At 41.8% G+C, this 27,632-nt stretch overlaps 2 protein-coding genes across 7 annotated transcripts in view; one reads left to right on the top strand and one right to left on the bottom strand.

Annotated features, from left to right (window-relative positions):
- Positions 1-27,632, top strand: part of cyfip1 (cytoplasmic FMR1 interacting protein 1) — a 29,859-nt gene that overhangs the window by 1,429 nt on the left and 798 nt on the right. Inside the window, exons 1-30 of one of the 5 annotated variants that reach the window (XM_058074138.2) lie at positions 750-1,050; positions 5,593-5,710; positions 5,796-5,885; positions 7,385-7,462; positions 7,537-7,638; positions 7,706-7,887; positions 8,156-8,252; positions 9,439-9,567; positions 9,641-9,745; positions 10,824-10,915; positions 11,003-11,120; positions 11,191-11,313; positions 12,277-12,402; positions 12,481-12,647; positions 12,734-12,881; positions 14,177-14,330; positions 14,421-14,577; positions 14,894-14,990; positions 15,378-15,454; positions 16,129-16,237; positions 16,305-16,424; positions 17,211-17,410; positions 17,481-17,568; positions 24,297-24,440; positions 24,515-24,605; positions 25,848-25,978; positions 26,070-26,142; positions 26,213-26,307; positions 26,386-26,624; positions 26,703-26,850. In XM_058074138.2, the coding sequence (XP_057930121.2) occupies positions 5,594-5,710; positions 5,796-5,885; positions 7,385-7,462; positions 7,537-7,638; positions 7,706-7,887; positions 8,156-8,252; positions 9,439-9,567; positions 9,641-9,745; positions 10,824-10,915; positions 11,003-11,120; positions 11,191-11,313; positions 12,277-12,402; positions 12,481-12,647; positions 12,734-12,881; positions 14,177-14,330; positions 14,421-14,577; positions 14,894-14,990; positions 15,378-15,454; positions 16,129-16,237; positions 16,305-16,424; positions 17,211-17,410; positions 17,481-17,568; positions 24,297-24,440; positions 24,515-24,605; positions 25,848-25,978; positions 26,070-26,142; positions 26,213-26,307; positions 26,386-26,624; positions 26,703-26,850 (3,597 nt within the window). In that variant the 5' untranslated portion in view covers positions 750-1,050; position 5,593. Of the gene's footprint in view, positions 1-749; positions 1,051-1,883; positions 1,938-5,589; positions 5,711-5,795; positions 5,886-7,384; positions 7,463-7,536; positions 7,639-7,705; positions 7,888-8,155; positions 8,253-9,438; positions 9,568-9,640; positions 9,746-10,823; positions 10,916-11,002; positions 11,121-11,190; positions 11,314-12,276; positions 12,403-12,480; positions 12,648-12,733; positions 12,882-14,176; positions 14,331-14,420; positions 14,578-14,893; positions 14,991-15,377; positions 15,455-16,128; positions 16,238-16,304; positions 16,425-17,210; positions 17,411-17,480; positions 17,569-24,296; positions 24,441-24,514; positions 24,606-25,847; positions 25,979-26,069; positions 26,143-26,212; positions 26,308-26,385; positions 26,625-26,702; positions 26,851-27,632 lie in introns of those variants that run through there. The other 4 variants (XM_058074136.2, XM_058074139.2, XM_058074135.2 and 1 more) reach the window with 4 other exon arrangements.
- Positions 18,601-21,955, bottom strand: fndc9 (fibronectin type III domain containing 9). Of its 2 annotated transcripts, XM_058074165.2 has the most exons (3): positions 21,718-21,955; positions 21,022-21,162; positions 18,601-19,362 (listed from the first exon to the last, which is right to left on the bottom strand). In XM_058074165.2, the coding sequence occupies exon 3, from the start codon at positions 19,312-19,314 to the stop codon at positions 18,688-18,690; it is 627 nt and encodes a 208-aa protein (XP_057930148.2). In that variant the 5' UTR covers positions 19,315-19,362; positions 21,022-21,162; positions 21,718-21,955; the 3' UTR covers positions 18,601-18,687. The 2 variants fall into 2 exon arrangements, with proteins under 2 accessions (XP_057930148.2, XP_057930147.2); XM_058074164.2 differs by lacking the exon at positions 21,022-21,162 and having other exon boundaries at positions 21,718-21,952.

Here is a 27,632-nt window from a genome sequence, read left to right as displayed (position 1 = left end):
CTCCTTTGGCTATGTTAGCTGATATTCTTGCTAAGTTTACACATATCTTCCTTGTCTACGTTAGCTGATACTCTTTTAGCTATGTTTGTTGATATTGTTTGGACTATCCTTACTGATATTCTAGCTAAGTTTGCTGATATACAGTACTTTTGGCTCTGTTGACTGATACATTTTTGGCTAAGTTTGCTGATATTCTTTTAGATATGCTTGCTGATACCCTTTTAGCTATGTTAGCTCATACTCCTTTGGCTATGTTAGCTGATATTGTTGCTAAGTTTACAGATATCTACAGATATTACACATATTACAGATATTCTTATAGCTATGTTTGCTGATATTGTTTGCACTATGCTTACTGATATTCTTCTTGCTAAGTTTGCCAATATACAGTACTTTTGGCTCTGTTGGCTGATACATTTTTGGCTAGGTTTGCTGATATTCTTATAGCTATATTTGCTGATATTGTTTGGACTATGCTTACTGATATATACAGTACTTTTGGCTCTGTTGGTTGATACATTTTTGGCTAAGTTTGCTGATATTCTTATAGCTATGTTTGCTGATATTGTTTGGACTATGCTTACTGATATTCTTCTTGCTAAGCTTGCCAATATACAGTACCTTTGGCTCTGTTTGGATGACATTATTTTGGCTGTACTTGCTGATACCTATGTTAGCTCATACTCCTTTGTCTATGTTTGTAGATATCTACCTCCATCCATTGTTAGCGGATACTCCTTTGGCTGATATATCTGCCGATACCCTACTTAATGAGTCTTTTGAGTTTAGAAGCATTTTGCACTTGAAAGCATCACTGTGCTCAACATGTGCGTGATGTCACAAAGAACTGCAGTGACGTTTACTTGGTTGACCTATGAAACAGTTGGTGTTGCGTGCCTGGCACTGCCTTTGTCGCCTTCGTCACCCACCTATAGGCCGTCGTAAGTAAGCCTCTTACCTTGTGCTGCGTAACAACCTGGCAGGAGCCAATGCTGGTCTGTTTTTGTTGGAGCAGACACTTTGAGACGGCGCAGTCTGAAGAGGAACCAGGTTATATCCTCTTTTTTTTCTTAGTTGTGCTGCAATAACCTGTCTGTGTTTCTCTCTTCTCAAATTTCAGATAAACACCTTAAAGTACACTTAAGTGGTTCATTTTCACATCTTTGCTTTGCATTGCATGCTTACATTGGTCTGACTTTTACTGTCATTGCCGAGAAGTTAGATTGGCAAGACAGGGAAAAAGAACTGAAATGTTCTGTTTTTTGTATTTGTGGTAATCGCTTTGTTTGAGGTTGTAAAAAAAAATCCCCCCTGTAGGAACTAATGTTGAGAGATGATCAGTTCCAGGGTCAAACTGTTGCCTTCTTTAACCCCTTCATTAACTGTACAGGCAATGTTGTAAGGAATCCCTGTCTGATAAAACTAAATTGGCCCTTGATAACATATGTGTGGGATGTGTGTAAAAAGCGTTTTAGAGCTCTGAACTAAACCCTAAACTGTAAACCAAAAATTAAACTTTAACTATAAATTAAGTCTAAACTTCTAACTAAAGTCTATACCAGAGGTGCCCATTACGTTGACGGCAGGATACCGGTTGATTGTGAAGGTTCTCTTGAGTCCATGGCATACATGTCACTTTGTAGATGTCATAGGACAACACTCAGCTAACATTAAGGCTGGGCGATATGGACCAAACTGAAATAAAAATAATATTTCTCCTTTTTAAATAAATATATTCAATCTTCGGTTCAGCCGGGTTAGCGCTTCCATCTCACATTCCCCATGACAACAGACGGTTGATAACGTCGTTATCCAGCAACCTTTATATCGTCTTTTTCGCTTTTCACTTCCACTATGCAGCTTGTCTCCTTCATATCCCCTCGGGATGTCCGGTTGCTCGGTGAAGCGAAGGGTGTTCAATGCTAGCAGCTACTCCCGTGTGTAAACAAAGGAGACGGACGCAAGCTACAAATGTAACAAGATGAACATACATGGCTGCACACTTGCTGAAGGGGTCGGTATGGCACAAAAACACAATAAGAAAGTACGAATAAAGCACAACAGAAGATATAGAGCTACACAGATATTTAAAAAAATATATGAAAATATCGCTCAGCCCTAGCTGACATTAAGCTTGACCTCGGCTGCATTGTCTTGCATCATCATTTTCATTTCTTGTATTCCTTTAAAGTTTGATAGCAAATACTAACTGGCTGTAATACATGAAGTGTGTGTCTATTCAACGCTACATAGATACATTTTGACTGGTATAGTACTTGTGTTATGTACACAACTATTTAGGAATTATGTGTAATTATCTTTATTGTCATAAAATGAATTGTAAATTATTGAATGAGAACTGCTTTGATGACCTGCAACTTTGAAACTGTGAATGTGAAATACTAATCATTAGTATCTAGTATAGTAGTTTCAATGTGTACCATTAAGTTTTATACAGCGGGGAAAATAAGTATTGAACACGTCAACATTTCTCTCAAAAAACATATTTCTAATCGAGCTATTGACATGAAATTTTCACCAGATGTCGGCATCAACCCAAGTAATGCACACATACAAAGAAATCCAAACATTTATGTCCATAAATTAAGTTATGTGTAATAAAGTGAAATGGCACAGGGAATAAGTATTGAACACGCGTACTGAAATTTATTTAATACTTAGTGCAAAATCTTCAAGGTTCCGGGGGTCTCTTCTGTGAACCCGGATCTTCAGTTCTTTCCAAAGATTTTCAATTGGATTCAAGTCTGGTGATTGACTGGGCCATTCTAGCAGCTTTATTTTCTTTTTCTTCAACCAGTTGAGTGTTACCTTGGCTGTGTGCTTGGGATCGTTGTCTTGCTGAAAGATCCACCCTCTTTTCATCTTCAGCAGCCTGGCAGATGACAGCAGATTCTGATCAAGAATGTCTCGATACTTTTCTCCAGTCATTATTCCTTCAATGATATGAAGTCTACCAGTACCACATGCTGAAAAACAGCCCCACGCCATGATGCTCCCACCTCCAAACTTGACTGTTGGTATGGTGTTTTGGGGGTGATGTGCAGTGCCATTTTTCCTCCAAACATGTTGTGTCTTATGACATCCGAAGAGTTCAATTTTGGTCTCATCTGAACAGAGTATGTTCTCCCAGAATGTCATGGGTTTATCCAAATGTTGTGTCGCAAACTCCAAACGAGCTTCAACATGCTTCCTCTTCAAAAATGGAGTCTTGCGTGGTGTGCGTGCATGGAGGCCATGGCGGTTGAGTGCATTACTTATTGTTTTCTTTGAAACAACGGTACCTGCTGATTCCAGGTCTTTCCGAAGCTCTCCACGAGTGGTCCTGGGCTGTTGGAGAACCCTTCTGATGATTGTTTTGACTCCTCTGTCTGAAATCTTGCGAGGAGCACCTGGCCGTGGCTGGTTTATGGTAATGCTTCCGGATGATGGCCCCAATGGTACTCACTGGAACTTTCAGAAGTTTAGAAATGCGCCTGTAACCAATGCCTTCAGTGTGTTTTGCAACAATAAGGCTGCGTAGGTCTTTGGACAGCTCTTTGCTTTTACCCATCATGCAATGCTTCTTGTCTAACACCTTGCTGGTGAGAAACCTTTTTAAAAGGCATTAATCAGGACTAAACCAGCTGATATTACTTTGCACTAATAGGGGACAGGTTAACCTTCTAAATACTGACAAACTCCAGCTGCTTTCTTGGCTTTCCAGACCTTTTTACCCCTCCTTTTCTTCATGTGTTCAATACTTATTCCCTGTGCCATTTCACTTTATTACACATAACTTAATTTATGAACATAAATGTTTGGATTTCTTTGTATGTGTGCATTACTTGGGTTGATGCCGAAATCTGGTGAAAATTTCATGTCAATAGCTTGATTAGAAATATGTTTTTTGAGAGAAATGTTGACGTGTTCAATACTTATTTTCCCCGCTGTACATACCTGTAATAGATGGATCATGTCAACCCTGAAAGAAATATACAACACAGATAAATATGCATATTTATAAATATAGTAATTATATATATGTTTTGTCTGTGTTTATAGTAGGGGTTTGGGACATGGTCATTTTAAATGTAGCTCACGGGCTGAATAAGTGTTTCTTAATTATTATCATGCCCCACCCAAGGGACAGGGATTTGATTTGAAATACTAGAGAAACTGATATAATGTATTCTTTATCTGTACTGTACAGACGGGAACTTGAAACTGAAACCAGGAAAATGCTATTTAGAGCTGTTTTATGCCTCTTTAATCTGCAGAGTTTGTGTGATAGTTAAAGTGCTGCCATTTTAGTCATGTAGAGGTATGTACCTTATTTTCAATGTTGGTCTGAATCTGGCATCCTTATTAAGAATGGCTGTGGTACACTTTTAAAGTGAAAATGCCAAATGAGTATTTTTTTTTTACCAGAGGAGTTGCTTAATTACAAATATTGCTGTAAGAACTTGGTTTGATAGGGTCCGGAAGGCGAGCCAACTCGGTGGTATCTTCCAAACGGTTCTGCGGGCTGGATGAAATTGCAGAACATGCTGAATTCTGAACTACATATTAAATCAGGGGTCTCAAACTCAATTTACCTGGGGGCCACTGGAGCTAGGGTCTGGGCGAGGATGGGCCAGGTTTACCAAAAAAACAAAACGCATTTATTAAAAACAGAAAAATGAATAAACTTTGCTTTGGTTCCGATTTTCTACAAGAAAAGCTCTGATAAAACATTCCACTGTTCTCTAATATCTTCATTTTTATTTTTCTACACAAAATAAGATCAAGAATAAAGAAAATCAATCAGTAATAAATAAATATAATAATAATAAAACGGCAAATAATTAAAAATTAAGAAACCACATATAGTTGGTGGGTAGACAAATTATTTTTTTCAGAGTAAAATGAACAAAGCATTATTAGAGCCCTGTAGACATGACAAAACACAACTATAGTCACATTTATACTCTTTTTATTTACAACATATTGCGCAACTGCAGGGTCTTGAGACACTTGCTAACTCGCAAACTAGAGAGCTAGCGACCTAAACGGTAGCCTCCAAGTTATTTCCTTTAAACTTAAAAAGCCAAAAACTTACCACTTCCACACGGATAGGGAGGATAACTATTAACAGTTATTTAACCTTTAACATGAACATTAATCAAACGTAATATTTTTTTCTGGGTACATGATACCATACAGCATCCATATCAAACTTGCGTGGGCCGCACTAACATTAAACTTTCATATCAAGGCGGGGGCCTCAAACTAGTGTCCTGCGGGCCACGTGTTTGAGACCCCTGTATTAAATTGTAACCACCAGTAGTTAAACTCTAAACTACACTCAAAAGTAAACATTTTTGACGTTTTTAACTCCTAATTAAACTCCACATTAAAACTCCCAAGCTATATTTACTACCTACCTTTCAGAGACTCTTATTCGTACAGATTTGTGAGAAATTAGAGCCAGATTGGTTGAAAAACATGGCTGCTATCGGGTACAGTAACTGCTCATTATGGTTATGGTTGAATGACGAATGAATACTAAAATGATTTTAACGTACGCTTGAATTGTTTTTGCCTTCCCAGCAGAATGACATCCACCGTCACATTAGAGGATGCTCTCTCCAACGTGGACCTGCTGGAGGAGCTGCCGCTGCCAGACCAGCAGCCATGCATCGAGCCCCTCCCCTCCTCGGTCATGTACCAGGTTGGTGCTAAATTGAAGCGGAGAAACGACGGGCCGTGTTATTGCGTCTTGTGTCTCACCATCTTGTCTCACAATATATTTGCAGCCCAACTTCAACACCAACTTTGAGGACCGCAACGCCTTTGTCACGGGCATCGCCAGATACATCGAGCAGGCGACCGTCCACTCCAGCATGGTGAAGTAGCTCCTTTTAAAGCAGCATCCTAAGGTGGAACACTTTGACCTGGGGTGATGGTTGATTTCATTTGGGTTTACAATCAATTGTCCCCATAGGGAATCATAGAAATTATTGGTGGTGTAAAGTTTGCCCCCGCCCTTTGGCTTCATCTTCTCTTGTGAATTTAATGTCATGGGGGTCAGACTTGGGCCACCTCTGATGTAGAGGTTCCAGTCTTATTAGCTTGCTTCTTTTTGAATCCTGTTACTCTCTCATACTGGTGGTCAGGGTCTCGCTTGTCTAACAGTAGCATTCTGTACCTTCTGGCGGTCCACGTGGTCCAGAGAGCCGGCCGGGCACCCGAGGACAAATGGACGTGGGCATCTTTGGCAGGCCCAGAAAGCCTTTGTGTCAAGTCAGAAGGCTTGTCAACCATTGGCGTGGTTTTAGAATCCAAAAAAACACTTTCTTTGTTTGAAGGCAGCACTGACCCCCCCCTTATTTCCCCTGTCGCTTACTGGGAGTAAATGACTCATGCATGCCTTCAGCCTTTTCAGTAGGAAAACACAAAAGCAGATATAAAGAATGTGTTGCATACAAAAATAGCACCCCTATAGTCACCTTTATACTTGTATAACCAGATAAATTAGACTAATGTTGGGCAATATTTATTTTTATATACCGGTACAGAGTCTTCCAATGATAAGAAAAGGACTCATACCGGTATAGGTGACAAATGTAAACATTCCGAGTTGACGCATAAGATGAATCAAATGCTGTGATGGTGAGAAGAAGGAACATTCATGTCAACACGTTCATGTGGGAAGTATTTACTCAGCGCACCGCCTCTCACCAAAAGCACCAAACCGCCTCCTGCCGAACTGAAGAGGTTGAAATGGCGAAGGTTGGCGCAACCGTTTAGCATGCTAAGGGACACAAATGTTTTCACGCACCCCTGATTTGAGATATTAGTGAAACTGATACCTATGATTTATTTATCTGTACTGTACAGACTTAACTTGAAACTGAAACCGTGAAAATGCAACAAAATGGAGAACATACGAGCATATTCAAGTTTCAAATTCCATGTTTACTATCAATTTGTACATGTTGGCAGGTCTGCACTAACATAATTAATGGTTAAGTGTTCTCCGGTTTCTTCCCACATTCCAAAAACATGCCAGGTTAATTGGCCACTCCAAATTGTCCATAGGTATGAATGTGAGTGTGAATGGTTGTTTGTCTATATGTGCCCTGTGATTGGCTGGCCACCAGTCCAGGGTGTACCCCGCCTCTCGCCCAAAGACAGCTGGGATAGGCTCCAGCACCCCCGCGACCCTTGTGAGGAAAAGCGGTAGAAAATTAATGAATTAATGAATAATGTTTAAGTGTTCAATAATTATTGTTTTTAGTCCAAGCTATCGAGGTTTTACACACTAGTGTTGATTCTCAGTGCATCCCTTTTGTAGGCACATGCTGATCATGCCATTTTATTTCTTTGTCCATTCTGGTCTTAGAATGAAATGCTGGAGGAGGGGCAGGAGTACGCAATCATGCTCTACACCTGGAGGAGTTGCTCACGTGCAATACCCCAGGTAACCACTAGTCCCACTGACTTCCTTGCACGACAGCCACTCATCTTTCAGCTTCTGCGCTTTCCTGCCCGCAGGTGAAATGCAACGAGCAGCCCAACAGGGTGGAGATCTACGAGAAGACCGTGGAGGTGCTGGAGCCTGAAGTCACCAAGCTGATGAACTTCATGTATTTCCAGGTACGCGTTTCACCGACACCTGCCTCCAAACCAGACCATGAAAGTCTCATCTGGATTTTTCTTTCAGCGCACCGCCATCGACCGCTTTTGCGGCGAGGTCCGCCGTCTTTGTCACACGGAGCGGCGGAAGGACTTTGTATCCGAAGCGTACCTCCTGACCCTGGGGAAGTTCATCAACATGTTTGCTGTCCTCGACGAGCTGAAGAACATGAAGTGTAGCGTCAAGAATGACCACTCTGCTTACAAGCGGTAGGCACACGCCTCCAAGGGATGGAACCACGTTTGTGGCGCTAATTTACTTCCTGTTCTGTGCACTGGCACAATAATCCCAAACACGGACTATCGTTGTAGCAGTAACCCGCACCAAACTAGAAACCAAACACTAGGTGGCAGTATATGATGACAATCCAGGTCCTCTTCTCTGCCTACACGCTGCTCAAATCAAACGTCTGGTTAATGCAATGGGATTTTATGTTGAATTGAAACGAAATCTTCATCTCTTCTTCTTGTCTTCCAGTGCTGCTCAGTTCCTCCGAAAAATGTCTGAGCCCTCATCCATTCAGGAGTCTCAGAACCTGTCCATGTTCCTGGCAAACCACAACAAGATCACTCAGGTTGGTTCTCAAATGCATCACACTGGCCTCGTATGCTATGCTAAATAGTGAATAATGGAAGGATGGAACTTTGTAAAGCAACACATGTCAATATGCTAAGAAGCTAAAAATTGTATCTCCAGCATACACCATACCCGAGTGAGGACAAGCGGCATAGAAAATGATAGATAGTAATTATTTTTAGATTTCCACCCCCATTTGAAATATTAGAGAAACTGGTATTTATTCATTTATCTGGAGTGTACAGACTTCAAACAGAAACCAGGAAAATGGAGAGCATACAAGCAAGCGTATTCAAGAGTCAAATTGCATGTAAATTTGTGTATGTTGGTTGGTCTGCATTAAAATGGAAGCCTCTCGCCCCCAGGGGGGGCCCGCTCCACTATTTGAGAAGCACTGCTTTCTACTCATGCCATATACCCATATTATTAGAACTTAATTTTTCAAAAAATATTTTTTTTCATAATATTATGACTTTAAAAAGTGTTTGTCATGTTTTTTGTAATATTAAAATTACCTTCTCTTGTTGGAATATAACTTTTTCTGTTATTATTTTGACTTTATTCTCATAAAATGTTTCTGGTGTTATTATTAACTAAATTTTATTTCAAAGTGCTTTCATGATCTCCAAGATTTCCAGTAGCTTTGCAAAAATGAAGATCTTCATGAACTTTCATCACAAATTAAACAACCAAGGGAAGACATGAGAAAAATAAGAATAAATACATTTATTATTATTATTTATTATTGCCATATTGGGACTTTATTACCATAAAAATAAAAAGTTTCCCCCAACCTTATAAAAAAAAGTGATAACTATTTTTGTTTGGTTTCGTCTAACTTTTGAAAACTAAAATTTCCCCTCGTGGGTCTAATATCTGTTTGTTTTCTTGAATATTTCAATGTTAAGTAACTAAAATGTTATTTTTTCCTCGCAATCTGACCGTTATTCTCATAAAATTACAACTTTCGCAGTCTCTAGCAGTTTTTCTTCTCAGAGCATTTTAATTTTATTCTTGGAAAATTACTTCTGATTTTTCAAATTTTGCTGTTTCAAAAAAAAAAAAAAAAACAGCCGCAGGAACCAAATGGCCCTCGAGCCACCCTTTGGAAACCCCTATGTTAACGTACGAGATCATTACCATGGAGCAGCTCATGTTATGAATGATTATTGTCCCCCACACAGTCCTTGCAGCAGCAGCTGGAGGTGATCAACGGCTACGAGGAGCTGCTGGCCGACATCGTCAACCTGTGCGTGGACTACTACGAGAACAAGATGTACCTCACCCCTGGCGAGAAACACATGCTGCTCAAAGTGAGTCACCGGCCAGCTCGTCAAGAGGAATTTATGTCATTGGTTCGAGGCGCTGAACCTTAGCTCCCAACAGGTCATGGGCTTTGGCTTGTACCTCATGGATGGAAACAGCAGCAACATCTACAAGCTGGATGCCAAGAAGAGAATCAACTTGACCAAGATTGACAAGTTCTTCAAGGTATGCGGCTGCAAAAAGACATCACAACCCACACTTCAATTCCAGAATAGTGTCCAGTTCTATTATCCACTAAACAGACGCAATAGTATGGTATTATTATATTATTGTTATTGTATTTCATCATAATGATACAACATTGATTATTTTGGTTGAATATTTGGGATCTCAAGCGGAATTTTGGCTCAGTTCTTTATAATGTGCCTTTTTTAAATGAAGTTGTAATTCTTGGAAAATTTGGTTAAATTAAGTAAAAAATATTAAGGAACTCAGGATATGACATAATTACAAAAAGAAACTATACAAGAACAAAGTTGTGTCATTAAAAAAACACACACAAAAAAAACAATGGCATTATAAAGAAACAAAGCAAAATGGCATTATAATGAAAAAATGGCATTATATTTACTTTTTGAAAATAAAACCACTTTGTTTTAGTTTATTTGCCTTTTATTTAACTTACAAATGTGTTAGATCATTTTGCCTGACCCTGTATTAGGGGAAAAACATAATTTCAGCAGCATAAAATTGAAATATTAAAGAAAAAGGTCAGGATTATAATATTACAAGTCATAATATTATGAATGACAAATAAAGAAAAAATTTTAATGTTCCAAAAATGTAAGGAAAAAGTTCAAATATGATGTCATAATATATTAAGTCATAATATTATAAAAAGAACATTGTGAACTAGTTGGAATAAGAGCACAATTGATACAAATAATCGGCCTTTATGTAATAATGTTTATAGGCACAGCAACACCTTCAGCAGCACTGTCAACTTGTTGAGAAAAAAACGATACGTACTCTGTATACCAGATTAGTTCTTCAATGTATTTTTTTTTAACTCGCTAAATCTATTACTAAGTTGGCAACACTGGTCCTTCCTGCTACATCTTCTTATTCTGTGACAGGGCAGGTGCATTTCATGATGTATTTATAAGTGTGGGCTAACGGGTAGCACCAAATCCGACATGGCAGTCCAAGTTCCAACACAACATAGCATTGTTAGCATGATACTGTTGCAAGTTGCATTTCACACGTTTCTGGCCACTCACGTTCTTGGCGTTTCCCGTCACAGCAACTCCAGGTGGTTCCTCTGTTCGGCGACATGCAGATCGAGTTGTCTAGGTACATCAAGACCAGTGCTCACTTTGAAGAGAACAAGTCCAGGTGAGAGGATAGCAGACCGCTGTTGTTTTTTTCTTCACAGTCCAGGGAACTTGTTGACCCTCATGTTGTTTTGACCCTCATCTCCAGATGGACGTGTACGTCTATATCCAGCAGCCCCCAGTATAACATCTGTGAGCAGATGATTCAGATCCGTGAGGACCATATGCGCTTCATCTCAGAGCTGGCCCGCTACAGCAACAGCGAGGTGGGTGTTGAGGAATAGTCCATTACCGGGTACCAATGTGCTGCCACACGTCATTGCGTGCTTTGTGTAGGTGGTGACTGGGTCAGGGCGTCAGGAGGCCCAGAAGACGGACATGGAATACAGGAAGCTGTTTGACTTGGCGCTGCAGGGCATGCAGCTTCTCTCGCAGTGGAGCGCTCACGTCATGGAAGTGGTGAGTATCACAACCTCACCGAAAGGTATACTACTAATAATAATACTAAGAAATATACTAAACATACAAACTCTATTTGTAAGGTAGTACTTTATGTTGGTACAATGTCCATGTTGATCAACCCATCAATTCTAAAATGTGGCGCCTTCGACATACTACGTGGTTGACAGTTTACTGACAATTTCTATGTAATTTCTATGAAAAATATGTGTGTTTATGTCCGGGGTGTCCAAAGTGTGACCCAATGTGTTTTTTATTGGCCCTTGGCACATAAAAAAATAATTAAATAACGTAAATGAAACCGAAAATTAAATCATAATAGCCTGAGTGGTAATATACTTAAATTCAAGAATAAATACTTGAAAAATAAATTAAAAACAGCTGTAATTTTACCTAAAACACAGTCAAAATATAAGAAATGAGAAAAGTTGTAATTTTACAAGATTAAATTTGTATATTATTAGGACAAATATTTCTATATTGTGTATTTTGTACTGCTTAACTGATTCTGTACTCTTGCTGCTGTGCAATGCAAATTTCTCCACTGAGGGACGAATAAAGGCATATCTTATCTTATTTGTTTAATATAGAATTGCAAAAAAGTTTAGGGGGTAAAGTCATATTGTGGGAATAAATCCAAAATGTCATAATTAGGAGATTTTTTTTAAAGCTTTCATTTTATGTGAATAAAAACAAAAAATAGGGGAAAATTATTCTAATGAAAAGTCAGAATTTATATGATGAGAGAAAATAATTTTATTTTAGTAGCATAGAAATAACACACATGACAAAAACATAAATACATAACAAAACATAAAGTTAAAAAAAACATTTAAAAACATAAGTAAGTTAAAAAAAATTGTGTATTAGCACCCATTCTACTTAGACAAAGTTCCAAGTAAATGCACGGTTATGTCAACGGCCCTCGGATCCAACTTAATGACGACACATTTTTCCCAACAGTACTCCTGGAAACTGGTGCATCCCACAGACAAGTACTCCAACAAGGAATGCCCTGACAACGCAGAGGAATACGAGCGTGCCACCCGCTACAACTACACCAGCGAGGAGAAGTTTGCCCTGGTGGAGGTCAGCCCATCAGCCAGTGGAACATCCCTTAACATTTTCTTGGCTTCTAGTCGACATCATTGCTTTGCCTCTGCTCAGGTGATTGCCATGATAAAGGGGTTGCAGGTGCTGATGGGCCGCATGGAGAGCGTCTTCAACCACGCCATCCGTCACACCATCTACTCGGCCCTGCAGGACTTCTCCCAGGTGACACTGCGCGACCCGCTGCGCCAGGCCATCAAGAAGAAGAAGAACGTTGTCCAGAGGTGCCTTCTTACACTGAGCTATGGCTTCTCAAGCGGCAGTGTATCTGTGTTTGTGCCGCCATGACAGTGTTTGCCCTTCTCCTCAGTGTCCTCCAGGCCATCCGGAAGACGGTGTGCGACTGGGAGACGGGCCGGGAACCGCACAACGACCCGGCCCTCCGCGGGGAAAAGGACCCCAAGGGTGGATTTGACATCAAGGTTCCTCGAAGAGCCGTGGGACCCTCCAGCACTCAGGTGTCACCCTCATGCCTCCTCTGCCTTTCATTTCTGATAAGCTGTACCACTTACAGCTGTGGTCAGGCTCTGGAGAGCAGATGTTGACGTGATAACTAGCCTTGTACACAGGAAGTTCTTGTAAACAATCACTGTATATGCTGGCACTGTGTCCTAGATATTTGTGGGATCTCACAAGAATAGCTGTGTGATGCAAAACTGCTAACATTACATTTTCACATCATGCTAGGTTAGCAGCTGACTGACGGATAGTTTTTATCATTTTATGATGTGTAGCGAAACATGCGTTTAAATTTGTAGCATTTGCAATAACATATTTAAAAATAATTAAGTAAGGCTGCACGGCGAACGAGTGGTTAGCGCGCAGCTAGGAGACCCGAGTTCGATCCCAACCGCCGCCATCTCTGTGTGGAGTATGCATGTTCTCCCCGTGCATGCGTGGGTTTTCTCCGAGTACTCCGGTTTCCTCCCACATTCCAAAAACATGCTAGGTTAATTGGCCACTCCAAATTGTCCATAGGTATGAATGTGAGTGTGAATGGTTGTTTGTCAATATGTGCCCTGTGATTGGCTGGTCACCAGTCCGGGGTGTACGACAGCTGGGATAGCCCCCAGCACCCCCCGCGACCATCGTGAGGATAAGCGGTAGAAAATAAATGAATGAATAATTAATGATAAATAATTGGGTTTACAGGGGGAAAATATGAAAAATAAAGAATACAAAAGCCTGCTTTTTACAAAATAATAGGCGTATCCACCCAGTGGGCTCATTTTGCTATGAGTGGGTCAGAGGCTCAATAACTTTGAAATTGGACATTAGAGCACATCTTCTCTTAAAAATGGAGCAAAGCAGTGAGGGAGATGGTAGGTCTTGACATTATATATGATGATATGATTATATTATATATGATATTTGCTTGTTCTAAACAAACAAAGTCTATCACCTGAACAAATTTGCAGCAACACAGACGAACATGAGTCTTATTTGTTTTATATGTCTGATCTGTCTTCTCTATTATATTGGGTAATAGGAGTGTAAAGGTGACTATAGGGGTGTTATTTAATGTCCGCAGGGCTCTAGTAATGTTAAAAACAGAATGTATATGCGCTAACTCTAAAAATACCCCATGTATGAATAAGGAATCCTACTAAGCCAAAATGTACTTATCACGGTCAAGTCTGGAACCAGTGGCGATGAGGGATTAGTGTGCTCCAAAAGAATTGGGAAGCAAGTATTGTGTATTTAGTTAGAAGAATGTATTAATATTGTAGTCCATCATCTCCACTCCGTGCAGCTCTACATGGTGAGGACCATGCTGGAGTCCCTCATTGCAGACAAAAGCGGCTCCAAGAAGACCCTTCGCAGCAGTCTGGAGGGCCCCACCATCCTGGACATTGAGAAATTTCATCGGGAATCCTTCTTTTACACCCACCTGCTGAACTTCAGTGGTGAGCCAACGCAGAACATATCTTCTGATGTGATTTATGATCCCCGGGTTGGATGAGCCGCTTTCATGTCTGTCCTCTCGTTTCGCGTAGAAACCTTGCAGCACTGTTGCGACCTCTCCCAGCTGTGGTTCAGGGAATTCTTCCTGGAGCTCACCATGGGCCGCAGGATCCAGTTCCCCATTGAGATGTCCATGCCCTGGATCCTCACAGACCACATCCTGGAGACCAAGGAATCGTCAATGATGGAGTGAGGACCCGTTCCAACCTCTTCTTGGCATGGAGTACACGAATAAGGATTCTACATACTCTAAATAATGCCTGTTTACTCTAAAAGGTCCCTGAGCGACATCCTGAACATTGAGATTACTGTAACTGTACTGGGATTATGCTGGTTTGTCACGGCTTTTGCATAATCCACGGCAGTGCTATAATTCATCTTTAATCCTGAAAGTTAACATTTTGCACATATCGACATATGAAAATGACAAAATAACTCTGTCGTTTGAGTTTTAGGTGTATCTCTGTGTGTGCGCACACATAAGTGATTGTTATTTTGTCTTCAGGTATGTACTGTACCCGCTGGATTTGTACAACGACAGTGCGCACTATGCCTTGACCAAGTTTAAGAAGCAGTTCCTGTACGACGAAATTGAGGCCGAGGTAGGCTCTTCCATCCTATCAAACCAACACTTAAAGGGAACCACCTGTTCCACTTCCACTGGGAGGATACTAAGGCGTTCCCAGGCCAGCTGTGAGACATAATCCCGCCAGTGCAGCCTAGGTTTGCCTCGGTGTCTTCTCTTTGCTGGGCATGCCCTGAACACCTCACCAGGGAGGCACACTTCAACACCAGATTTTCCAATATTCATCCCATTTTAGCAAATATCCAATTCTTTGTTACTGTATGCTGCCATTAGCAGTACCTGCTAGATGGGGGCGTGTCTTTATGCAGCTCTGACCAATCACAACAGAGGCTGCTTTTGGCCAAGAGGAGAAGAATGCAAAATTCCTTGTCAAGTATGTGATGAATGTCTTGTGTTATTTCAGGTGAACTTGTGCTTCGATCAGTTTGTCTACAAGCTGGCTGATCAGATTTTTGCCTACTACAAGATCCTCGCTGGAAGGTAGCTTGTTAATGTTTATTCTTTGCTGTCTCTCACGGAGGTCTGTATAATCAATGGGTGTCAAACTCGAGGCCTGGGGGACCCTATTCGGCTCGCTGTATTGTTTTATGTGGCTTTGGAAAGCCTGGAATCAATGCACGGCAATAGACACTTATAGCATCCATGCATTTTCTGTACCGCTTATCCTCACAAGGGTCACAGGGTATGCTGGAGCCTATCCCAGCAGACTTTGGGTGAGAGGCGGGATACACCCTGGACTGGTGGCCAGCCAATCAAAGGGCACATATAGACAAACAACCATTCACACTCACATTCATACCAATGGACAATTTGGAGTCGTCAATTAACCTAGCATGTTTTTGGAATGTGGGAGGAAACCGGAGTACCCGGAGAAAACCCACGCATGCACAGGGAGAACATGCAAACAACCATTCACACTCATATTCATACCTATGGACAATTTGGAGTTGCCAACATGCATATTTTTGGAATATGCGAGGAAATCGGAGTACCCCCCCCCCCATAAAAAACACACACGGGGAGAACATGCAAACTCCACACAGATATTCCCTAATTATTATAATTTGTTGTTGAACGGCATTTGAAATAAATACAATAGTTTTTGTTCACCACGCCTCCCGACTTAATGGTAATAATGTTGTCCATCCTTTCAGTCTCCTGCTGGACAAACGTTTGAGGGCTGACTGTAAGAACCAGGGAGCCAACATTCCCTGGCCGGCCTCCAACCGCTACGAGACACTGCTGAAGCAGCGCCACGTCCAGGTAGGTTTTTCTCTCTCCACACTCTGGCTTCTTGCAGTGCTAGCATCCTCTCGTGTTCTTCCTGCAGCTCCTCGGACGATCCATTGACCTGAACAGGCTCATCACTCAGAGGGTCTCGGCCGCGTTGTACAAGTCTCTTGAGCTGGCCATCAACCGCTTTGAGAGCGAGGACCTCACATCCATCATGGTAGGCTTGTTTCTGTGTTCTAGCTGTTGTTGTGATTTCTGCACAGATGACAAAAGACATAATTAAGCACATTCCTAACCTTCTACTGGCTTATGTACTACTTATGCACTTTAACTTTATGCACTTTAACTTACGTGTTCACATGAACTACTTGAGCTATCAAATTAATAAAACAATATTATTCAATATTGCGTAATAATGTGTTACAACGTGTATGCCTGGCTTTTATCATCTAATCTAAGTACAGTGTTGAAAAATGGTGATTATAATAGAAGTCAATGGGACTTTTTCCAGTAGGAAACACTATCATCGATTAATTCATTTTCTACCGCTTATCCTCACAAGGGTTGCGGGAGGTGCTGGAGCCTATTCCAGCTGTCAAAAAGAGTAGAATAAGGTGAAAATATAATGATAAAAAATATTCTAACAATAAAAGTTGCAATTTCAAGTATAAACTCATAATACTTAATGTAGTAGCATAGAGTTGAAATATTAAATAAAAATAATATTGTAGTGTATAATATATGGAAAACAAACAAAACAAAACGTTGTCATTGTAGGAAAATATGTTTGGGCTATATCAAAATATTATGGGAATAAAATCAAAATATTACTAGAAGTTGACAGAAATTTCAGCAAAAAAAATGTGAATCTGGTATGTTTTTATAGCTGGTTTTGGGAATAGCCTTTTTTGTCCTCAAGGCCTCAAAGGGTGCAAAATTAAAGGGACCCCAGAGGGATACAGCAGTTTCTCACCAATTCAAACTCCTCCTTTTTGGCATCAAGGAACTGGAAGGTCTTCTGGAGATCAACCGTATGACACACAAGCTCCTCTGTAAGTTCCTGACGTTGGACAGCTTTGATGCCATGTTCCGTGAGGCCAACCACAATGTGTCGGCGCCCTATGGCCGCATCACGCTACACGTCTTCTGGGAGCTCAACTACGACTTCCTGCCCAACTACTGCTACAACGGCTCCACCAACAGGTGAGAGCACGCCACGCTGGCCGCTGGCTGCTGTTGAACGTTGCCACTGAGGTCTCTACTCTGTGTTCAGGTTTGTGCGCACCGTCCTGCCCTTTTCCCAGGAGTTCCAGAGGGACAAGCCGCCCAACGCTCAACCCCAGTACCTCTACGGATCAAAGGTCAGTGCGCTGGGATCCACATGTCTAAAAGGAGTAGGAAGAAGCAAAGCTTATTAAATCCTACCCCTCCATCTGGTACTTTTACAATCAGTTACATTTGTTCACTTCCTGCTTTCCATAATACAGTTTAAAGTTTTTTTTTAATAATGCACCTCGTACCGAAGTACAAGGTGATATGACCATACAATGACATAATGGGTACCATAGTAAGTGTCAATATAGTGATATATATAGCACATAATGACTGGTTCAAGACTCTTCATCCTTGTATTTAGCAAACATCAACTGCTTGTATTGTTTCTTGAATTGGCTCATCGTTGTGCATTGTTTGAGGTCCTTACTCAATCCATTCCGTAGTTTGATTCCACATACTGAAATGCTATGGCTTTTTAACGTAGTCCTAGCATATAAGTGTTTCAAATGTAGTTCTTCCCTGAGATCATATTTCTCCTCTCTTGTAGAGAAGTATTGGATGACATTTGTAGCTAATTAGTTATTTTTAGCTTCAGGCATTAGTTTAGCTGTTTGAAGACTAACTATATCAGCAAGTATTTGTGATTTTAGAAATATGGAGTTAGTATGTTTTCTGTAGGCGGCATTATGAATTATCCTTACTGACCTTTTTTGCAGTACATTTAGTGAGTGAAGATTGCCTTTATAGTTATTACCCCATATTTCCACCAGTTTTTTTTCCAGTGATGAGAAAGAAGGACTATGTGACCAACTTGGATGTGCACCTCAAACAACCATCCTGTACAGTTTTGGAAAAAAAAATACACATGGTGGTGCGCCAAAAAGCCTTCGCCCCGACAGTCAATGCTTACTGAGGCGTTTGGTCGGCATCGTAAATATAAACAAAATATCGCTAAATAGTGCATGCTCACAGACGGTGTCGCTCGCTACATTGCAAAAGAAATGGAAGCTTTCAGTGCAGTTGAAAAGGCAACATTTCAGGAAGTGAAACATGCACACTTGAAAGCACCACAGCGTCCCCGAAAGCGGTTGACTCATGAAAGAATGAATCAGCTGATGTGAAATGGAAGCGTTTTATTTCGTCTGGACAAATAGGATCCCACTAATGCATAACAGCAATACCACCATGACCTCAATCCAATTGTTTCATGCTGGCTCGCTTCCAGACAGCTTAGCCAGCGTCCTCAGCTCATGATCGCGTTTGGCGGCGTGCGCCGAGAGGAGCGGCGTATGCATGACCGCACCCCTTTTGGCGCCGTTATCGCAGCTGCCTCGAGGCGTGTAGAGGCGCCCGGATGCAAGGTGATCTCCGCCGACCACGTTGGTCACCGCCGGATGGCTGTCAGAGCCCCGGCCGGGGACGGCGCAGGTGGTGTGCAGACACCCCCACAGCAGGATGGCGGCAATGACCAGGAGCAAGACGCAGCAGGTCAGCCACACCCCTTTTGCCATCTCCCAGCCGACCCGGTCTTGCGCCTCACTGCTGTCGCTTAGAGTAACAAAAACCTGACACTGGTCCCGGACCGGGTTAGCGGCCTGACACGTGACACACAGGAAATAGGTGGTCTGTGGGAGGAGGTTGGCCAAGTGGGCGGTGGTCTGGCTGACGGGGATGCGCTCCTCGTGCATGAAGCTCTTGCGCTTGAAGCCCATCAGGAGGCTGTTCCAGTTGGGGTCGTACATGACGCTGTAGAAGGTGTCCAGGCAGGCGGGGGATGGAGGCCAGCTCACTCGGGCGGAGGTGGACGAGATGTTGTAAACTGTGATCGCCATGATGTTGTGCTGTTTCCTGAGTATGTGGCGCTCAGAGTAAAAACACACCTGGAGAAGAGAGGAGGACATTTAGGCAAAACCCCAATTCTACCACTGATTCCATATCTTATGCGTTAGCCCTAGGTTTTGCACGTTCAGAAGAATCAACTGGTGTCCCAATTCCACGTATACTGATAAATGATTATATAGCGACCACATTGGCCTGATAATTGGAAGTTGTATTCTAAAACGCTTGCTAGCGAGGGGAATCTGCATCACTGACGTGTACTGTGGCGTTGGCGTTTTACAGTATATTAGCTAGCTAATCACTCATGTGATGCAGCACATCGTAGTGTCTTCTAGCTACTTTTGCTGGTCTCCAGCGATGGCTATTGATACTCTTTTGGCTATGTCTGCTGATAGTCTTCTAGCTATGTTTGCTGACGTTGTTTTAGCTATGTTTGCTGATGCTTTTCCAGCTATTTGCGCTGATACTCTTAGCTAAACTTGCTGATGTTCTCCAAGATGTGTTAGCTGATACTGTTGTAGCTACGTTCGCTGGCATTCTTGTAGCCACGTTTGCAGGTACTCTTGTGCTTGTTTGCTGATGCTTTTCTAACCATGTTTGCTGATGTTCTTATCAGGTTTGCTGACGTTCTAGCTACATTTGCTGGAATTCTACCTAGTTTGTTGATACTATTCTAGCTATGTTTGCTGATTCTCTTTTAGCTATGTTTTGTGATACGTTTCTAGCCACTTCTGCCGATGTTCTCCTAGCTACATTTGCAGATACTCTCTTGCCTATGTTTGCTGATACTTTTCTAGCCACGTTTGCTGATGTTGTTGTAGCTACATTTGCTGGACTAGTTTGTTGATACTATTCTAGCTATGTGTGCTGATTCTTTTTTAGCTATGTTTTGTGATACTTTTCTAGCCACTTCTGCCGATGTTCTCCTAGCTACATTTGCAGATACTCTTGGCAGATTTTGCTTGTTTGCTGATACTTTTCTAGCCACGTTTGCTGATGTTGTTCTAGCTACATTTGCTGGAATTCTAACTAGTTTGATACTATTCTATCTATTTTTGCTGATTCTCTTTTAGCTATGTTTTGTGATACTTTTCTAGCCACTTCAGCTGATGTTCTCCTAGCAACGTTTGCAGATATTCTCTTGCCTATGTTTGCTGATACTGTTTGCAGATTTTGCTTGTTTGCTGATACTTTTCTAGCCATGTTTGCTGATATTGTTCTGGCTAAATTTGCTGGAATTCTAATTAGTTTGTTGATACTTTTCTAGCTATGTTTGCCGATTCTCTTTTAGCTACGTTTTGTGATACGTTTCTAGCCACTTTTGCCGATGTTCTCCGATGTTTGCAGATAATCTTTTGCCTATGTTTGCTGATACTGTTTTCAGATTTTGCTTGTTTGCTGATACTTCTTAGTTACCTTTGCTGATGTTCTTTTTGCTACATTCGCTGATGATCTTTAAGCTACGTTTGCAAATACTTTTTGCCTATGTTTGCTGATACTTTTCCATCTACATTTACTGATGTTCTACTAGTTACATTTGCAGATACTTTTTTGCCTGTTTGCTGACATCTTTTTAGCTACGTTTGCTGATATTCTGAGCTATGTTTGCTACTTGTTCTCCTAGCTACATTTGCTGGTGCTGTCCTAGCTACGTTCTCTGATATTCCTTGAGTTACGTTTACAGATATTCCACTCGCTACCTTTTTGCTCACAGTAGCAAACAGACACGGCTCATGGATTGGAAGTCTCAGCCGGTGGTATTGGCAATTTCTTATGTGTAGTATCGGAAATCAAAACCCAACATGGATACAAGAATGGATCGCATCGGCCCCATCCACATCCTGTAATGAAAGTAAAGAAAGCCAGACTTCAAGTGAATAATTCTAGGATTCCTTATTGTTTATCTTTGCTAGTATTTGTGGCGTTGTGTACACAAAGTCCTGAAAATATTAGCGATATCACCTTGCCATCTACATGGGTATCAGCCATCAGGATAGGACAATACGACCGGGGGATAATAAGCTTTAAGTAAAGGATTGTCTGCAACTAAGCTCAGCCAGCGGCAGGAGGAGGGAGGAGCCTGATTAAATTACATAATGCCCGGTGATTTGGCGGGAGGTCGTTAAGTCGCCACGCTCACCTCCTGACCTTGGAGATCAGCTGTGGAACATCAGAGTATATATTAGTATCTGAAATTGTTGCTCTGGCTTGAAAAGTGTCCAGAGTGGATGTTCTCCATGCTCCGCTCATTGCCGCTCATTGAAAAGATCCTACCGTGTGTCATAATAACGACATTGATTGGACTTGATTTAGTGGCATGAAGTAGAAGAAGGGAAAACCCAGAGTGAAAAGCAGCCAAAGACTCTGGAACCTAAATTACGAGGGTTGAGACTTACCTCCGCTGGTGAACTGGCGTCTCAGACGAGTCCCGTCAGCGTCGCCTTGTCAACATCTGGGATGATGCCGACGGTGTGGCAGCACGTCCTCGTCTTAGCCGCCGCCGTGGGTGCGTGCGCAGCCGCTGACGGTGGGGGGTGGAAAAGAGAACAGTTCCAACTTCCAAACGCTTTTATTCTTCCGGGAGGGGGCCATCTGCTCCCAACAGCAACAGATTGTCGTCAAATGTGTCGAGGATTTACAAGGGACTAAAAATTAAAAAAGCAAAAGATGATTAACACAAAGTTGAGAAATTCACAAGCATGCACTGTCCCACGGCGCCACCTTCTGATGGACGCTTGCACCTCCTCAACACGCCTCCCTGCCAGTCTGCTTGACCTTCCACGTATCCCCTCTGTATTCATCGTTTAGAAGTTACATGCGTCACTGCTGTGCATGTTTGCATATCATCGGTTTCATAATTACTCTATAGCAGGGGTCACCAATGCTGTGCCCGCGGGCGCCCATATGCCCACGTGGACCACTTAAGGCGCCTGCGAGGCATCTTCTAAAAATAGCACTGGTCACAAATTATCATTGTTATTTTGTGCTTTAAATTTTGAATCAGAATTAATGTATTTTTTTTCGTCTTATAACATCAAAAATTAAAACAAAAATATTTTATAACAAACTCTTACCTCAAGTCAAAGTTCATGTGTGCGCACGTGTCCGCTCACCGCTTTTCTGATATAGTGCAGCGGTGATGAGGAGTTAGCTTACTCGTGCAGTTTAGCCCCCAAAAACATGGCAGAAAAGCGAAAAAGGACTTACATTTTCCACAGTGATTGGGAGGAAGAATTTTTCTTTACGTATTTTGAAAAAAAATGTATGTGTCTTATTTGCGGGATGACTGTTGCAATATCAAATATCAAAACTTGCCACAAAATCTTCAATGCGAGCTACCCACCCGGCAGCGCATTAAGGACGGAAAAGTCCCGTTTGTTAAAGGCAGCTTTGGACAAACAAAGGACTTTTTTCACTAGGCCGGTGAAAAAATCACAGAAAGGTGTTCAAATATGTGAGCACATAAATAAATGTTTCTTGTTAAAAAATGTTTTTGTTACCATTATTGTGGAAAATAATTAACATTGATATGTGAGCAGTCGCTTCACATAGTGTTACTACTACTATTCCTTTTGTTCTGATTACTAAAAAGTGATCAGTGCAGTTTTGTCAATTTGGAAGTTCACCGCAAACAGGTCATGTAGCCCCCCATACTATCCGTGCTCACAAAGTAGCCCTCGGGCCTCAAAAAGGTTGGTGACCCCTGCTCTATAGTGTTCCATTCCATCCACATATTCCTAAAATCATGTGTTTCCAAGTACATATAACTCAATATTATGGGCTCACTTTACAATAAAATACACTAGTTACTGAGGACGTAGTACTAAGGATTACTGAGCAACTAAGACACATACATTTAGAGTAGTTACTGAAGAACTAATGAGTAGTGGTTTGTAGGTAAAGTAGATTCCTTCCTCATGAACTATCTTATGTTGTGTATCGTTATTGTAAAGAGTTACCAATAATATTAGCATTTAAGACTTCAACATCTGTGAAAATACTTATTCATAGAATTATAAATGCGAAAACATTATACTACATATATATATATATATATATATATACGTATATATAATCACAGATGGAAATAAGTTTGTATCTATGATAAGTAGGGGAAATCTCATTCATTCATTTTCTACTACAGAGTAGAATAAGGTGAAAATATGAGAAAAAAATATTCTAACAATAAAAGTTTGCAATTACAAGTATAAACTCATAATACTTAATGTAGTAGCATAGAGTTGAATATTAAAATAATATTAAATAAAAATAATATTGTAGTATATAATATATGGAAAACAAACAAAGCATAGTTGTCATTGTAGGAAAATAACTGTAGCTATATTCAAATATTATGGGAATAAGTCAGAAAAGAAAGTCAAAATATTACGAGAAAAAAATTTACAAACATTTGAAAAGAAAGTTGAAATCACAAGGGTCACAGGGAGTGCTGGAGCCTATCCCAGCTGTCTTCAGCTGAGAGGCAGGGTACACCCTGGACTGGTGGCCAGCCAATCACAGGGCTCACATTCATACCTATGGACAATTTGGAGTTGCCAAAAAGGGTGGAATCGAACTGGGGTTTCCTAGCTGTGCGGCCTGGGGGTGTGGCTCTCTTTGTGGTAAACAATTTGATGTGCAACTACAACGATAATTTCATCCAATTTTATGTGAAAGGTTATCAATTTCTGAACTGTGGTCCATTATTAAAAAAAAAAAAAAATACAGTCAGCAAGCATATTTTTGTATGACTATTTTTCTTTATTATTAGCATATTAGCTCGTAAACCCTGCCCAGAAATGTTCAGCAAATCCAAAATGTGAGCAAGTGAGACCTCTCACAGAAACATTTTGTTTTATTACAGTGTCATCTCAAAATGAGATTAGTTTATTTCTGATACTTTATGATACACCCGTGTTTTTCAGCTTTCAACCTGTGGCTTCCTGTTTAAAACTCCCTTCTTTCCTTGTGGCAGACCCTGAACCTGGCCTACAGCAGCATCTTCAGCTGCTACAGGAACTTTGTGGGCCCGCCCCACATCAAGGTGATGTGCAGGCTGCTGGGCTACCAGGGCATCGCTGTGGTGATGGAGGAGCTGCTGAAGGTGGTGAAAAGCCTGGTGAGTTACGCGGCGCCGCTCTACCCCGTGGCCGATTTGCACCCCGGGTCCTAAAGAACCCCTTTTCCTCCCAGCTCCAGGGCACCATCATGCAGTACGTGAAGACGCTGATGGAGGTGATGCCCAAGATCTGTCGCCTCCCTCGCCACGAGTACGGCTCACCAGGTTGGTGCACTCTGCTAATGCAGTTTCTATTGCGAAGCAACTTATAGTCTGGATGGTTTTTCCACTTTTATGACCTATAAATGTAGTTACAAGTTTCAGATAATGATGTTGTGCATTTGGAAGTGAGCCATGGAAGAAGTTTGGGATGGCTCAAAACGCGCCGTTTGAAAAGGCGTGGTAAAACTGTTACTTTGTGATGTCACAGAGGGTGGACTTCCTTATATGGTTCATTCACTTCTGACCAATCTCAGTGGGAGTGGGCATGTCCTGAGGCGGGTCATGGGTGAAATAAATTAAAACAAACCGTTTTGACAGGAAGCACAAATCCAAGGAAATACAGCAGGAATAGGTGCAGATTCTGGAAGATTGAAGTTTTCTGTGTAGGTTATTGTGTGTTGCTGCTCTATAGGAGTCCACAACTCAATACAAAGTGTCAAAAATGATGATGTTAATAAAGTCATTCATTTGAAAACTGGTAAGAAATGAGGAGAAACAAGCTGCAACCTTACAAGAAAACAAGTTCTACTTGAGGAAATACTGCAGTTTTACCAGGAAAAAGATGCAATATTACAAACAAAAAAATCTATTTTAGAAAAAAGTAAACTCATTTAATTTTTTTAACCCCCCCAAATTAAATACTAAATGATAAACACTCAAGTGATTATTATGAATAAAAAAAATCAAAAACCTTAAACTGTATTATGGAAAGCAGGAAGTGAACAAATGTAACAGTTACTGATTGTAAAAGTACCAGATGGAGGGGTAGGATTTAATAAGCTTTGCTTCTTCCTACTCCTTTTGGACATGCGGAACTGTGAACTGATTATGGGATGCACTCAATTGTAATCTGATGCATGTTCAAATGAAATAAAACCATTACCATAAATATGAAAATTGAGATAAATTTTTATCATTTAGGGGAAAAAAATTGCAATTTTCCATTAATAAAGTGGTAAAATTAAGAGAAAAGTCATTGTCTCACTAGAAAAATATTGCAATATTACAGCAACAAAAAAACCCAGAATTTGAACATGAATTTTATAAGATTATTTTACCAAAAAAAGCAATGAAAGAGAGAAAAGAGGTGAAGTGATAATTGGAATAAAATGCCGATTATAAGAATGTCCATTGTACAAGAATAAGGTGGCAAGGCGAGTATCTGACCAGGAAAAATGTAGGATTATTCAGGAAAGCATATCAGGATGAAGCGGGACATGATTGGATGGCATTTGCCGTCTTCAGGGATCCTGGAGTTCTTCCACCACCAGCTGAAGGACATCGTGGAGTACGCCGAGCTAAAGACGGTCTGCTTCCAGAACCTGAGGGAGGTCGGCAACGCCCTCCTCTTCTGCTTGCTCAGCGAGCAGAGTCTGGTAGGACACGCCCCCGTCTTCTTCTATGATGTGCTGTCATGTCTTACCTGCCACTCTAATCCTGATTTACTACTTGTACTCGTACTTGTAGTCGCAGGAAGAAGTGTGTGATCTGCTGCACGCTGCCCCGTTCCAGAACATTCTACCCAGGGTCCACGTGAAAGGTGGGTCCATTTAGGAGTATTTAGGATTGATTGTTATGTACTACAAGTGTACACGTTTGTGTTTGAGCAGAAGGCGAGCGTCTTGACGCCAAGATGAAGCGGCTGGAGGCCAAGTACACGGCGCTGCACATGGTTCCGCTCATCGAGCGCCTCGGCACGCCGCAGGTACCACCGTGACCCACGCTAACCTCAGCGCTACGACAACCTCGTTTTTAAACTTTCTTTCATTTCCCCCCCGATCAGCAAATCGCCATCGCTCGTGAAGGCGACCTCCTGACCAAAGAGAGGCTGTGCTGCGGCCTGTCCATGTTCGAGGTGATCCTGGCACGCGTCCGCGGCTTCCTGGATGATCCCATCTGGCGGGGGCCCTTGCCCAGCAACGGCGTGATGCATGTGGACGAGTGCGTGGAGTTCCACCGCCTGTGGAGCGCCATGCAGTTTGTCTACTGCATCCCCGTGGGAGCGCACGAGTTCACCGTGGAGTGAGTGTTGCCACGTGCGCCCCCGTGTGGTGACCACAGGCACCTCACCCAATCACTCATGTCATCCTCCTCCTCCAGGCAGTGCTTTGGAGACGGCCTCCACTGGGCCGGCTGCATGATCATCGCCCTCCTGGGACAGCACAGGCGCTTTGACATCCTGGACTTCAGCTACCACCTCCTCAAGGTGCAGAAACACGACGGCAAGGACGAGGTCATCAAGAGCGTGGTGAGTCACCCTTTTACTTCCTGACCAGCACACGTCTTTATTTTTAGTTTCTTGTATTACGCATCCATAACATGACTACACCTCTTCCTGACCACAGGACATCCAGACAATAGTTATTTACTGGATATTTCATTCATTCATTCATTCATTTTCTACCGCTTATCCTCACGAGGGTCGCGGGGGTGCTGGAGCCTATCCCAGCTGTCTTCAGGCGAGAGGCGGGGTACACCCTGGACTGGTGGCCAGCCAATCACAGGGCACATATAGACAAACAACCATTCACACTCACATTCATACCTATGGACAATTTGGAGTGGCCAATTAACCTAGCATGTTTTTGGAATGTGGGAGGAAACCGGAGAACCGGGAGAAAACCCACGCATGCACGGGGAGAACATGCAAACTCTACACAGCCTAAGGGTGGAATCGAACTCGGGTCTCCTAGCTGTGAGGCCTGGGGGTGTGGATCTCTTTGGAAAAAAACTTTTCACACAGGACTGTTTTGGTAAGAATAAAAAAAAAAGCTGGTTATCCAGCAAATTGTCGCGGATGTCTGACGTCTTTCCAACGTTACTTGGTTGTGTTGAAGAGTGAGAAGAGCAAGCAGTAACAGCTTGTGTCCTAACTGTTTATTTTGGGTAAGTCATCGAACAAAAGGGGTTTGGCAACTGTCTGGAAGTCCTCGGGAGTGGCCATCTGGAGGAGGGTTGGGGGTGGAGTAAATTATACAAACCGTTGGGGCGGGAGGCAGGAAATCCAAGAAATATAGCCGGAATAGGTGC

Source organism: Doryrhamphus excisus, linkage group LG4 (assembly GCF_037039965.1).
Source record: "Doryrhamphus excisus strain RoL-2023G ecotype Guam linkage group LG4, RoL_Dexc_Guam_v1.1, whole genome shotgun sequence".
Lineage (NCBI taxonomy): Eukaryota > Metazoa > Chordata > Actinopteri > Syngnathiformes > Syngnathidae > Doryrhamphus > Doryrhamphus excisus.
Note: the sequence above shows the minus strand (reverse complement) of the source record. Positions and strands in the feature narration are given on the sequence as shown.

What these genes read in the sequence shown, in the direction of transcription:
- fndc9 (XM_058074165.2), bottom strand. Translation starts at nt 19,314, where the DNA reads ATGGCGATCACAGTTTACAACATCTCGTCCACCTCCGCCCGAGTGAGC.